The 15439-nt window shown below is 38.7% G+C and overlaps 1 protein-coding gene across 2 annotated transcripts in view; it reads left to right on the forward strand.

Moving 5' to 3' along the window:
* The window catches only part of osbpl10a (oxysterol binding protein-like 10a), a 35832-nt gene extending 24026 nt beyond the window's left edge, over positions 1–11806 (forward strand). Inside the window, exons 6-13 of one of the 2 annotated variants that reach the window (XM_084422836.1) lie at positions 342–534; positions 3709–3839; positions 4295–4441; positions 4925–5369; positions 8143–8329; positions 9677–9859; positions 10049–10202; positions 11416–11806. In XM_084422836.1, the coding sequence (XP_084278962.1) occupies positions 342–534; positions 3709–3839; positions 4295–4441; positions 4925–5369; positions 8143–8329; positions 9677–9859; positions 10049–10202; positions 11416–11460 (1485 nt within the window). In that variant the 3' untranslated portion in view covers positions 11461–11806. The remainder of the gene's footprint in view (positions 1–341; positions 535–3708; positions 3840–4294; positions 4442–4924; positions 5370–8142; positions 8330–9676; positions 9860–10048; positions 10203–11415) is intronic. The other variant, XM_084422837.1, reaches the window with a different exon arrangement.
* Positions 11807–15439: the final 3633 nt, after the last annotated feature.

Genomic DNA, 15439 nt, shown 5'->3' on the forward strand with positions numbered 1-15439 from the left:
TAGAATCTTTTGTAACATTATACATGTCTTTACAGTTACTTTTGATCAATTTAATGTGTCCTTGATGAATAAAAGTATTAATTTCTTGCAATGTAGTGTATTTATATTAATGTCGGTGTCACAAATGTAATCAATTATGAAACAAATTAAATTCAGCTGTAAAGCAGCTCTACTGAAGAAAAAAGTGTGATTTTCCACAGTTCATCTTAGATGATTAGTAAATGACTGTAGTAACAGTGAACACTTGATGTTTTTACCAGTGTAACACCTGGTTAGTCAGTGCTGAACGGCGCCACCTGCTGGTCAACCTCGGTTAAAACCTGCTTTCCTGGTTTCCTCAGGTCATGTCGCAGGCCGAGGGTCAGCAGAAGAGTCTGGTCCAGTCCATCGAGTCTCTTCCGGCGGGAGGATCCCTGTCCTGTCTGGATCAGGACCTGCTGCTTCTGAAGGCCACGTCTGCCGCCACACTGAGCTGTCTGGGAGAATGCCTGACTATATTACACTCGCGCAGCGCTCAGCCGGGTCACAACCGCGGTGAGTCCGACACGGACGCCCGACAGACTGAACCGGCCAAAGACCCGGCCGAGGTCCACTGCGGCCCCTGTCCGTATATAACGGAACGCTTGCAGATAAACGTGTGCAATAAATGCTGCTGAAGGGCTGTTTGCATGTTCGGTGTCTGTGTGAGTTCATCTGTATTTTGGTTCTTCATTTGTTCGTTCAGTTCTGTGCCTGATTGTGTCATTTGTATTTGTGCTGATCACAGATGAAACCGTTCTTAAAGGGATAGTTCCCCCAAAAATTAAAATTATCCCATGATTTACTCACCCTGAAGTCATCCTAGGTGTATATGACATTCTTCTTTCAGACGAATACAGTCAGAGTTATATCTGTCCTGGCTCTTCAAAGCTTTATAATGGCAGTGAGTGGCTGTTTCCGTTTTGAAGTCCATAAAATCTATCCATCATAAAAGTACATCTATCCATGATAAAAGTGCATCTGTCCATCATAAAAGTGCATATATCCATGATAAAAGTGCATCTATCCATCATAAAAGTGCATCTGTCCATCATAAAAGTGCATCTATCCATCATAAAAGTGCATCTGTCATCTATCCATCATAAAAGTGCATCTGTCCATCATAAAAGTGCATCTATCCATCATAAAAGTGCATCTGTCCATCATAAAAGTGCATCTATGTGCATCTATCATCATAAGTGCATCTATCCATCATAAAAGTGCATCTATCCATAATAATAGCACATCTGTCCATCATAAAAGTGCATCTATCCATCATAAAAGTGCATCTATCCATCATAAAAGTGCATCAGTCTATCATAAAAATGCATCAGTCTATCATAAAAGTGCATCTATCCATCATAAAAGTGCATCTGTCCATCATAAAAGTGCATCTATCCATCATAAAAGTGCATCTATCCATCATAAAAGTGCATCTATCCATCATAAAAGTGGATCTATCATCATAAAAGTGCATCTATCATCATAAAAGTGCATCTATCCATCATAAAAGTGCATCTATCCATCATAAAAGTGCATCTATCCATCATAAAAGTGCATCTATCCATCATAAAAGTGCATCTATCCATGATAAAAGTGCATCTATCCATAATAATAGTGCATTTTTGGCCGAACTATCCCTTGAATATAACTCTGATTGTATTCGTCTGAAAGAAGAATGTCATAAACACCTAGGATGACTTCAGGGTGAGTAAATCATGGGCTAATTTTCATTTTTGTGTGAACTGTCCCTTTAATGCATGATTCAGTATGAGTGTTTGGAATCTGTTTCCTGTGGTTTTCAATGCTGGATGATGAACCACATGCCAAAGAAACACACAGGTGCCTGAAAACTCGACCGACACAGTGGATCCAGTAAAACCTTTCCGATCTTCCCTGACACGGACTCAGGTGCTTCACTCTGGGCGTCAAGATCAATCGCCGTGACTTTATATTTGATTTTGTTTTATGTTTGATCTTTTTTTTTTTTCTTGATGTTGATTCACTCAGCCAAACGAGAACTCCTTGATATGAATGGACACGTTTGAGGATAAACACTTGAGAGCTGAATGACTCTGTTCCTGGTCTGAATATTGTATGTTTATTATTTCTGATCTTCAGATCTCAGGTTCTGTTTCTTGTGTTTGGAGAGACACTATAGGTATATATTGGATGGACTGAATCCTAAACTGATCGCTCTGAATGTTTCTGATGTTACAGAAATGAATTAAAATTCAGATGACACCTTTGATCTCCGACTGAGGTCTGTTAGGGGCTAGCTATATTTAATGAGGGGGCGGGGCTCTGATAGGGGATTGTGAATGGGTGTGTCTCGGAAAGGGGCGGGGCTTTGAATGGGGCGGGGCCTGCAGATCCAAACGAGGGAAACGCCAATCAGGTAAATACATATTTTGTGTTTTGTTTGCATGATCTGTTTGCTTTTCATCACAATGATCAGTCAGAACATTGCACATATTCTGTTCTCATTTGTGCATGGATGTTTCTCTGCATGGTCTGTATGATTTTCTCCCCCAGCAGTTTGAGAAATTAAACATTAATCTGAAGTGATGCTTGATGCTGTCAGATATAGTGTTGTAGTGGGTCTTGCCCTACATTATTTTCTGCTTTTATATATATATATAGTTTTCTATTTGAATATATTTTAAGATTTATGTTGGCTTGAGATTATCACATTGATGTAATACACCGATCGGTCTGCGCAGTGCCGCTTCAAGTCGAACACACAGGTGATAGGTCTATCTTCATTTTTACTTCCTTGTTAATAATAATATCTTCATTTTTACTTCTTGGAAAGAAGACTTTTTGAAGAAAATTGAATAGGTCCAGTTTGATGCACTGTTTTCTTTTTGATGCATCTTTACTGTATTTATTTATTTTTATCATTTGTTTATGAATTATTTAATTTAATTTATTTATAAAACTGATCAAACGTGTACCTTGAATGCAATGAAAGTTGCTTTGGATAAAATGTTTAAATGTAATATTTATTAATTAATTTAAAGTTCAATAATCTACACGAGTACAGAGACAAACTATATGTATTCTCAGTTACAGTTAGTTCTCATATATATATATATATATATATATATATATATATATATATATATATATATATATATATATATATATATATATCAGTTCTGTGGTAAGTTGTACATGGCTGAATCTGTCTGAATGTAAGGAAAACTTGACATCTGTTATCAGAAATATTATGAGAGCAGAAGCCAAGTTCATCCAGCCCTGATGACGCTTTGATACGAAACCAGTTTATGAGATGTTTGTGCATCAGTACAAGAGCTTGACACATCTTTTCACAACACACTGAACGGCTGCCAGACCCTCCGAAGTGTTGAATTAATATAAAATGAATCTAAAAATAAATAACATGTTGGTATTGCTAATACATGCTTTTCATGTGGAGGTTAAAGCAGCAGCACATGTTTGTATTGAAAGTGATGTGATTCCTTCCTCTGCTGAAAAAAAGCTGGCTATAAGTTGTTTACTGGTTTCCACTGGTCATGCAGTTCCAGCTAAATTAGGCTTGGTTTACGCTGGTCTTTTCAGCATCAGCGCTGACGGACTGAACTCAGGTCACTAATTGCTCTGGTTTTGAGTTTAAGCGTGATGTGTATCTGCTGACCGCTGGTCATGTGCTCTTCATTCCTGCAGTTAATGTTCCTGTATGGACCGTCCCGAAGTCGCCCTCAGAAGAAGGCCTGAGGAACGGTGGTGCTGCTACCCTGAGCTCCACTGAGCCCTCGCCCTCCCTCAGGAAGAAAAACCTGCAGCACAACACTGAGGTAAGACCACGCACTGTCTGAGACATCGTGTATAATGCATATACACTGCCAGTCAAAAGTTTTGGATCGGTAAGATTTTTTATGTTTTTAAAATAAGTATCTTCTGCTCACCAAGGCTGCATTTATTTGATAAAAAAAAAAAAAAAAACGTAATGTGAAATATTATTACAATCTAAAATATCTGTTTTCTATGTGAATATCGTAAAGTGTAATTTATTCCTGTGATCAAAGCTGAATTTTCAGCATCATTACTCCAGTCTTCAGTGTCACATGATCCTTCACAAATCACTCTAATATGATGATTTGATGCTCAAGAAGCTTTTCTCATTATTACCAATGTTGAAAACAGTTATTTACGTTTTTATTTCAGGATTCTTGGATGAATAGAAAGCTCAAAAGAACAGCATTTATCTGAAATAGAAAGCTTTTGTAGCTTCTTGACTGTGTGTTTGCAGCAGGAGGGGATGAAGCTGATTCCCCCTGAGGAAGAGGTGATGGATTCAGACAGTAACTCTGAAGAAGATCTGGGTGTGCTGGAGGACCAGAGGAGTGTTATTCTGCATCTGCTGTCTCAGCTCAAACTCGGCATGGACCTCACACGGGTGCGGATGACATACACAACACACGAGGGATCAGATTACATTAGAGTTTCATTACTCTCTGTGTGCTTTGTGCAGGTTGTACTGATATCTTCTCTTAACTTTTTGGACCATTCTTTTGACTTAGCCATATTTCTAGCATGTAGACACTTAACGAACCTAGCCAGTTCAGGTCTTTCATGTGTTCTAGCTCAAGCACACCTGTTGCTACTAATGAAGCCCTTGATTAGCGAGACAACACCTGTTTTTCAGGTTTGTGCTGTTGTGAGGGATTCTATACAGGGGGTTGAATAATTTTGAGACGGCAGAAGTCATTAAAAGTTGCATTTTCAGTTGAATTTGGGGAAACCACTTGAAACATTTCAATTACTTTTGTTTGATTTGTTCACTGCAAACAGCTGAAAGCCTGCAAATTTTGCCAATAAACCTGATTTGCAATGGGGGTTTAATCATTTTGATTACAACTGTACTGTGTGGTTTGTGCAGGTTGTTCTTCCCACATTCATCCTGGAGAAGCGTTCATTGCTGGAGATGTACGCTAACTTCATGGCGCACCCGGACCTGTTCCTGTCCATTTCTGCGGGAAACACGCCGGAGGAGCGTATGGTGCGTTTCGTCGAGTACTACATGACCGCCTTCCATGAAGGACGCAAGGGCGCCGTCGCCAAGAAGCCCTACAACCCTGTGCTGGGCGAGACCTTCTGCTGCTCGTGGACGGTTCCTCGGGAACGTGTGACTCATGCGACCAATCAGGAGGCGGCGGAGTCAGAATATTACAGGGTGCGTTTTGTGGCGGAGCAGGTTTCCCATCATCCTCCGGTGTCTGGGTTTTACTGTGAGTGCGAGGAGAGAGGCATGTGTGTCAACGCACACATCTGGACCAAGAGCAAGTTCATGGGAATGTCAGTCGGCGTCTCCATGGTGGGAGAAGGTTGGTGACGCTCTCTTCATCTAGTCAATAAAAGAATCTGGTAACACTTTACAATAAGGTTCATTAGTTAATGTATTAACTAACATGAACTAATCATGAGCAATACATTTGTTACTGTATTTGTCAAACTTTGTTCATGTTAGTTCACAGTGCATGCACTAATGTTAACAAAATTTTAATAAAATATTAGTAAACGTTGAAATTAACATTAACAAAGATTAATAAATGCTGTATAAGTGCAGTTAATTATTATTTTAGGCTAACTAATGCAGTTAACTAATGTTAACTAATGAACCTTATTGTAAAGTGTTACCAAGAATCTTTACAATAGAGGGAATTGTAAACGTCAGTGACTGAGTGGCAGAAGAGCTGATGTGTGACTGGATTTAATAGGAGAAACTGTGAAAACGCGAGTAAAACGAACGATTATTAAACTAAAGGTTGGACTCGATTTAGTGTTCCTTGTAACTTACCGAAGACCCAGTGATCCATGGATATTGGCATGCAGCAGGAATCACCTGACATTTATATGAGCCTGATTTCGACGTCGAGGAAAAACATAAAACAAATTTGCAGAGGCGGACAGAGTACACAGCTTCATTACTTGAGTAAAAGTACAGATACCCCTTGCTAAATTTTACTCAAGTACAAGTAAAAGTACTACAGTCAGATGTCTACTTAAGTAAAAGTACTGAAGTACTTGTTTTTAAAAGTACTTGAGTATCAAGAGTACAAGAGTACATTTTCTAAATATTGCATTACTACTGCCACAGTGCTTACATTGGTAAACACAGCAAACACTTGAAGCGAAAACTAACATTAACTTGTTCAGAAAATTGAAATAGTCTGGCGAGGTGGGGCCACGGGCTGGCACATTCCCGGGATTCCCTGCGTCTTCATCCATGGTTTCGTCTCTTATCTAAATCTGACCATGGAGTTGACTTTGGCGGAAAGCTGAAGGTGATTGCTGATAGGCTGTCCCAATCAGTGGCGCCTGCACAATCCAATCACGTTTGAGAGGGAAACAACAAATTGAGGGTTTCCGAGATTTTCTTTTTTTCTTTTTCTTTTTAGAAGTAACGGGTACTCACAGTTATGGATAGAAATGTAGTGGAGTAAAGAGTACAACATTTGCCTCTCAAATGTACTTGAGTAAAGTCATGAGTACTCCCCAAAAATGATACTCGAGTAAAGTACAGATCCCTCAAAATTGTACTTAAGTACTGTACTCAAGTAAATGTACTCCGTTACTGTCCGGCTCTGCAAATTTGCCTGTGAACACTTTATATAAATACAATATAGGTAGGTCTAATTTATAGGTGTTTATTTAAAGGGGTGGTTGATTATGATTTCACTTTTCTAACTTTAGTTAGTGTGTAATGTTGCTGTTTGAGCACAAACACCATCTGCAAAGTTATGACGCTCAAAGTTCAAAGCAAAGGGAGAGATTTGCTTTTAAAGAAATTGCTTTTTAAGGACTACAACAAACGGCTGGTAGAGACTACACCACATTCCTCCTGGGTTAGTGACATCACCAACCCTAAAATTTACATAAACCCCGCCCCCAGAACACGATTTATAGATTATTAAGGTAGAATATGCTAATCAATGACTAGAAGATAACTACACATCAGCTACATAAATTCATCAACTAACCATTCAGAAAAGTCCTGTTGCTTCTACATGTTGTCTCTTCTTCTTGAGTCTCTCCATCTTTGTCTGACTCCGGTTTGAACACAAAAGGCTAAACGTTGTTGAAATTTTCAGTGCATGTCTGTGTGAGGTAAAAGGACACAAGCTGTTGAAGCTCCGCCCCCTGTGCCAGGAGCAGCAGCTCATTTGCATTTAAAGGAACAGACACAAAATGGTGCGTTTTTGCTCCCCCTCAAAACTGACAACTTTAACATGCTATATAAAAATATCTGTGGGGTATTTTGAGCTAAAACCTCACACACACACACTGGGGACATCAGAGACTTATTTTACATCTTGTGAAAAGTGCATTATACCACCCCTTTAAAAACATCCAATTATGCTGAATATACGATGGTAAATATTTAATTGATTGAGTTGTCAAAGCAATATATAATAATACAATATATAGGGTTAATAATAATAATTGGTATAATAATACAATACAGCATATTGACACAAAATGATAACTGCAAATCCACCTTTCTCTGCCTGGATCCATTTGCTTCTCTGTTCTTCAGCTCTCGGCAGTCTGTAAAAATATACCTCAGATTTCTTGTCAAATCTATTTATACAGTCAATCTCAAAGCTCTTTCCCGGTTTAGATGTGTTTTGTGTGTTTTTTGTGGCATTCACAGCACTGAAAATAAATGCTGGCACTCAGTCTTTAAGCCACTACGGTGAAAGTGACGTCACACGCATGACCTCTAGGGTGAACGTGATTTCTCGGATCAACATCTTATTGATCCTGGAACAACTTTCCAATCAACCAATCAGATTTGAGGGACAAGTTTACAGTTTATGTCAAGTTTAGGCTTAGAACCAGGGTGAGGTGCTTCAACATCAGTGTCATTCACCTCTCATTTCCCTCTGATTTTAGGGAAAGGTTATGGGTAGGGTTAGGTTTAGGGGTGAGGATAGGGTAAGGACACAATTTTGGGACAGGAATGTTATTCCAGGATCAACAAAATATGTTGATCCAGGAACATGTCATGGTGACCTAACCTCTATACACACAGGGGAAACATCATACAAAAATGTTCAGTCTTTGTTTTACGCAGTTTGTACCTTTGCTCATCAGGTGTGTTACACCTGCGGGATCACGGTGAGGAGTACGTGTTTACATTCCCGAGTGCGTTCGCTCGATCCATCATCACTGTGCCGTGGGTGGAGTTGGGGGGAAAGGTCTCCATCAGCTGCGCACAGACGGGATACTCGGCCAGCGTCACGTTTCACACCAAACCCTTCTACGGGGGGAAAGTTCACAGGTCGGTGCTGCACTCACGTTGTGTTGGAAAGATCGGATTTACGAGTTGGATGCGCATGAATGTCACCACAAAGTCATAATTACAAGGGATAAACTCTGGATTTTCTTTTGGATTTTCAAAATTGACAATTCTTATTTTTTATGGAATATTGCAGCGTTTATCATAAATTATTTATCCGTTCACATCATTATTGTTTTAAATTCATGTGCCTCGTAATCTTGAATCAGAATAACTTCCTCTTGCAGCATCTCTTCTCTTCTCTGATGATGTGGGCGGGGAAACCTGTCACTCACATGAGATCCACCAATAGCAAACCACAACCATCCAATCAATTCCTCACAGACAAAATCAAGCCCCGCCCACATTTGTTCTTGTTCCAGAAATGTCTCACTCGGAAATACGTCACAATAGAGAAGAAAAGACTATATCAACTTACGTTTCCTGCCAACTTTAAGGTTGTGTGTTCACCAAAGTATTATTTTCAATTGTTTTCAAAGTGAACGGCATGTATTTAAAAACACCAGCAGACGCGACGAGGGGTTGAGCGTTTATTTCATGCTGAGCGTTATTTCAAGTTTTTTTTCTGGGCGCAGAGAGTTGAAGAAAATGGGTAAAATGCAGCACTCATCACTGTCACTTTTTACCTAGCCATTCAATCACAGTCGAGGAGGGGCGGGACAAATACCACACCGACAAATTATCCCATCTTGCTCCGACCAAAGTTATTTGAACGCACCTGACATCTTAATTACGACTTCCCAACTCGTAAATACGAGTTTCCCGGAAGGACTTTGTCACGTCAGCAAATTTTCTCAGGCAAAAAAGCTCCATTGTCCAACTTTAACCCGTGTCAAAATCTTTCGCCCTGATTGCATGGATTCCTATTGTAATTACTGTATTTCACCCACAAAAATTCTTTACATGTGAGTGCATTATGTTCATACTTAAAGGTGCTGTATGTAACTTTTTCACTCTACTAAAGCATAAAAATAGCATAATATGTTTGCATATACTGAGGAAACCTGCTAAGTTCACATACTCGCTTCTCTGAAAAACACTTCCACAGCCAGTTATTTTACTTTGAAATGTGCGTTTCCAGGCTGGAATGTTTGTTTTTGTTTTGCTCTGTGATATTGCACGTTGCCAATTTTCATTGTCCATTGCGCTGTGAGCGTCGAGTCTGAGGAGGCGGGGCGGGAGAAACGACGATCTCCGATATTTTGAATTTTGGACTGCAGTACATATTTCGACCACTAGTTGTCATTCTTACATACTGCACCTTTAAAGGAGACGTAATTGAGAAGTCTCGGAGTGATAATGATGATGATGAGTGTGTGTGTTTTTCAGGGTAAGTGCAGAGGTGAAGCAGAACTCCAGCGGGACGGTTGTTTGTAAAGCTCAGGGCGAGTGGAACGGGACGCTCGAGTTCACATACAGCAGCGGAGAGACCAAAGTGATCGACACCAACAAACTGCCCGTCATCAGGAAGATGATTCGCCCGGTGGAGAAACAGGGCCGGCGCGAGTCCAGGTGATTCTTCACAATATTACTGTTTTTTACTAAAATAAATGCAGCCTTGGTGAGCTGATGATACTTCTTTAAAAAAAAAAAACATTCTTACAGATCCCAAAATCTTATGAATATATGGTTTTCTTAATTTTTGTATGTTAGTTGTGATATTCTGCCGGTCTGTGTGTGTGTGTGTGTGTTTGAGCTCAGGCGTCTCTGGTCTCACGTGACCGCGGCTCTGAAGGAAGGAAACATTGATCTGGCCACTGAACACAAGCATCGGTTAGAGGAATCCCAGCGATCCGACGAGAGACAGAGAGACACCAACAACATGCCCTGGAAACCCAAATACTTCAGCAAAGAGGTGCGTTCATGACCCAGACCGACTCAGAAACGTGTTCGTGTGACAGACTGAACTGGGTTTGATATGGACGCTTGTTTACACCACAGAATAAACTGTTTGAGTTCACAGCTCGCAATTCAGACTTTATAACTTGCAATTGCAAGTTCATAATTCGCAAATTTGACTTTTTTCTCAGAAGTGTTTGGGGGCGTTTACACGACAATAAAACTAAAAACAGTAAACTTTTTTTGAAAACGCTACCATTATTGTCTTTGTGTAAACTATAAAATCGCCAATTTGTGAAAACGGTGAAGTTGTTTCATTACAAAGTGACATCGCCATCTACTGGCCTGGCCGCAGAATACAGCGTTTTTAGTCGTTTTTGCGGATCCGTGTGAACAAAAACAAAAAATATGTTTATAATAAAACCCTTATAATAAAAGTTGCAATTACCTTTTTTAATTCTGAGTTTGTTTCTAGGGATGCACGATATATTCGCCACCATATCGGTATTGGCTGATATATGTTCGTTTTTTATTGTTTTTGGCCCGATATGAAAATTTGGCCAATATATTAAAGCCGATATATAATGCATTATTTCCTTCAGCTGAGAAACTTCAGATGCATGGTTTTTAATTGTTTGAAATATGACTGAAATCACTTCAAAAAGGAAAATACAGGTAAGTGCATAATGTGCAGTGCAAGTCTGTCATATCGGCTGCATAAAATTATAATGAGAACATTATAATTGTGGACTGGCACATGGATTTTAATGGTGAGACTTTTGTTTTTGTAATCAGGCTCTCAAAAATGATATACAAATTTGGATTTAGATTTATCAGTCAATATATCGGCTTTCAAAATATAAAGAATTATCGGTATATTATATATATTATCAGCCAAAATTGTCATATCGGTACATCCCTATTTATATCTCACAAGTCTAAGAAAAAACAAGTCAGAATTGTGAGATATAAACATGCAATTGCAAGAAATAAAGTCAGATTTGCGAGTTATGAAGTCACAAACCTTTTTTTGTTTTTTATTCGTGGTGGAAACAAACTTCCATAGTTTGAAATGTGACAAGCTGCAAATGTAAACAAAACATATTAAAAAGCTACTTAGAAAAAAGGGGACCATTTAGATTGTGATGTTTATCACTCTAATATGAAATCATTGTTAACAGTTTTTCTGGAGCTGTATTGTGTGAATCTGTGTGTGTGTCTGTGTGCAGGGTGACGGATGGGTCTACAGAAAACCACTATGGAAAACAGACTGAGATAAAATACACACCACAGGAGAGAGACGACCGACCGACCGCTGATCAGAACAACACAGGGAATCAAGACAAACAGCAAAAAACACAGACTGGGTTATCATGCATTATAATGCATCATACTGTATAAACTGTAAACCAATGTGTATATATGAAAACCTGGATCATAGAATAGACTTTTATACACTATATAAATTATATATTATTTTTCACAATTATCTAACCGAGTTTTTGTGCATATAACATGTACACAGTATTAATGTGATCTGCCATTAGATGATTTGAACGCATTGAACAATATGGACGAGATGTTCATATTCATGCTTTAGATCTTAAAGGAACACTTCGACTTTTTGGGACTTTAGCTTATTCACCGTATCCCCCAGAGTTAGATAAGTCCATACATAACTTTTTCATCTCCGTGCGTGCCGTAACTCTGTCTGATGCACCCACCGCTAGCCTAGCTTAGCACAAAGACTGGATGTAAATGGCTACAGCTAGCATACTAATCCCAATAAGTGACAAAATAACGCCAATATTTTCCTATTTACATGTTGTGATTTGCATAGTCACAGTGTGTACAAATAACAAGGTCATATGAGACACAGCCATTTTTTTAACTATATTCTCAGAAGGCGAAGCACTGCTACTTGGGCGGAGTGATTAGCGCAGCACCCGAGAAGCGCCGTGGTGAGGAGCAGAGAGTTCGCTCAGAGTTGGAGTAATAGAGTCAGCAATTACTAGATAGTAAATGCAAAGTTTACAATCATGGGTGTTCGCTGTATTGTAAAGAGCTGCGACAATAAACAGGGGAGACCAGGTAATACCTTGAAGTTTCATAGAATTCCAACCAAAAACGCTGACCTGATGATTTAATGGCTACTTGCTCTGGATATAGATCCAAACACATCATCAAGGACTATCGCGTTTGCTCAGAACATTTCACTGAGGACGACTATTTTGAAAAAATGGAATTTGCCACACGGACCATGAAACGTGTGCTGAAGGATACGGCCATCCCATCGATAGTAAAGACAGGACAAAGTGGATCACCTGCGGCTGCGCTAAGTGTTCCGTTATGTTTTTAGATGACTAGCCTACTGTTACAGTGCCATTAGCTAGATGTAATGTAACCTTAGTGACACTATTACATGAATAGGGTGCTCACTACTATTACAGTTGTTCCCGGGCTCCATGTATCCCCTGTAATGTTAGTTTTGTGTTGTCACACAAACACGCTCTATCGCCCCAGTAACAAATAAGCGGCGCTAAAGGTAACTTTCAGGACTGTAACCTTCAACTTGCTAAAAAAAACATGGGCAGTTTTCTTTTTTGAGAAACAGTGACCTTGTTTGTGAAATAGTAGGCTACTCCCGTTCTGATTCTCCCCTCGTCCTCAGTCTGTTAGGCATCTTGTCTATCAGCTTCCAAAGTTTGTAACTCCTCGTCTGTGTATTCTGGCTCAAAACGATATGGTTCTGGATCTTGGTTTGATACCAAATAAAAATCCTCTGACAATTCCTCACATTCGCTACTAGCTAGTTAGTCACGTTGGTTTTGTTGACGGAACGGCGCTTCCCGGGTGCTGCGCTAATCACTCCGCCCAAGTAGCAGTGCTTCGCCTTCTGAGAAAATAGTTCCCAGTATTTAAATGTTTAAAAAATGGCTGTGTCTCATATGACCTTGTTATTTGTACACACTGTGACTATACAAATCACAACATGTAAATAGGAAAATGTTGGCGTTATTTTGTCACTTATTGGGATTAGTATGCTAGCTGTAGCCATTTACATCCAGTCTTTGTGCTAAGCTAGGCTAGCGGTGGGTGTGTCAAACAGACTTACGTGCTGTAAGATGAACAGAGCTTCATGCACGGAGATGAAAAAGGTATGTATGGACTTATCTAACTCTGGGGGATACGGTGAATAAGCTAAAGTCCCAAAAAGTCGAAGTGTTCCTTTAAACCAGCTCATATTTCACCCCAAAATCAGGAGATAATAAGAATCTATAAGAAATTAAATAATAAAGTATAATTATATAGTGATTATGTAATAAATATGTCATATATAAGATTTTTTACATTTTGAATTTCCCACTTACATTGTCATTACTGCAATATCGTATTTTTTTACTCCATTACAGAAAAAATATTGTAATATAATATTTTATTTAAATCAGCATAAACTAGTACTGATACAACTAATACTATCACAATGTATATTTATTTTTAAATAAATCTTAATGTATTAAAATAAGCTTCAGTTTCTTATATTTTTAGTTAAGAAGATCTAAACAAACAGTATTTTGGGGTGAAATATCCGCGTGATCTTGACATATTTGTCAAGATGTTTGATATTTGACATGAAACAGAGATTACAGGAATGAAAAGTGTTTTCACTGATCAGGTGAGCTAGTGGTCAGTCAGCTGATTAAATGGATGACCACATCTGGCCAATCAAAATCCTCTCCATGAGTCACCGCTAACTCCTAAAGCCTTCCTGACAGAACACTATTGTTAGAACTAATTGGCCATTAAATGAGATTTTACCCGAGAGGTTTTACACTCTTCCGCAAAAGGATTTCTGATGCACTTTTTAATCGAGGCCTTCATTCAATCCTGTGACTTTATATGAACAGCATCACTGATGTGAAGTCCATTGATTTGATTTGTAAGTTCCCAGCAGTAATTGCTGTATGATACACGATTTAAATTTTTTAAAGAGACAGTACTGTATTATATTCTGGATAAATATGTAGAAGTGTTAAAGACTTTTCTGATGAGTCTATGGGTTAGTTCATCCAAAAACAATAATTGTGTCATCAATTAATCACCCTCATGTCGTTCTAAACCCATACGATTTTTGTTAATCTTCAGAACATAAAGACATTTAATAAAATCGCAAGCTCAATGAACGGAAGCTCAAATAAACAATTTCTTTATTAACGTTTTGAAACGTCAGAGTTTGGGGTGGATAAACTTAAAAAAATGGAGGGCACAGAAATCTCATTAAAAATGTTTATTTGATGAAAATAAATCTTATGGGTTGAAACGACGTGAGGGTGTAATTAATGAGAGAATGGTCATTTTTTGGTGAACTGTCCCTTTAAGGCCCGGTCACATTTACCGGTTCTCTCGCATTTCGCGAAATAAATTGCCCAGATTTCGCAAATGTTAAAGCTGGTGACTTGAATTCACCCCGCAGACCAACATAAACGTATTTGTTTAGAAAGTGAGTTCTGTTTGAGCTGTGCTTTAACAATGGATCTATTTTTGCCCGCGAAATTTCGCTAATATGGCAAATGTGACCACGCCATTACACACATCAAAATTAAGCTCCTTTTACAGCTCGTACTGTAAACTGTTCATGTCGGTGCTGAAATAAACATGAAAAATGCCTTGCTTTTCTCAGAGTAAATAATCTACAGAAAGTCTTTCTAAACGCTGTTGAATCAGATCATGTGTAAAAGGAGCTGAATCTGAGATGTTTTTGAAAGTTCTGTTTCAAATAAACCTGCCTCAGCAGTCACAGTGTTGTATCTTTCCTCTGACATTCAAAACTAGTGAAATGTCAAGCATTTAAAACCAAATAACATATAAATATATCCTTTCTCCACATGTCTTACCTGTTTTTCCAGATCTGCTCGGCTGGTTTGAGGTTATAGCGGCCTCTAGTGAGCATCCGCTGAACTGCAGTGCAAAATTCATAATCACATATCATTTCACTACAGCCTACTGTATACACAAACATCAGGGGTTTTATCATAATAATATTCTTATTTGTAAATAAAGCTAATGGAATATAGGGATTATGACATTATGATATACCATTAGCACAGCAATAATACAACGCCTATCAGAATTGTAATATATATATATATATATATATACAGTGAGGAAAATAAGTATTTGAACACCCTGCTATTTTGCAAGTTCTCCCACTTATAAATCATGGAGGGGTCTGAAATTGTCATCGTAGGTGCA

This window comes from Rutilus rutilus (genome assembly GCF_951802725.1).
Source record: "Rutilus rutilus genome assembly, chromosome: 11".
NCBI lineage: Eukaryota > Metazoa > Chordata > Actinopteri > Cypriniformes > Leuciscidae > Rutilus > Rutilus rutilus.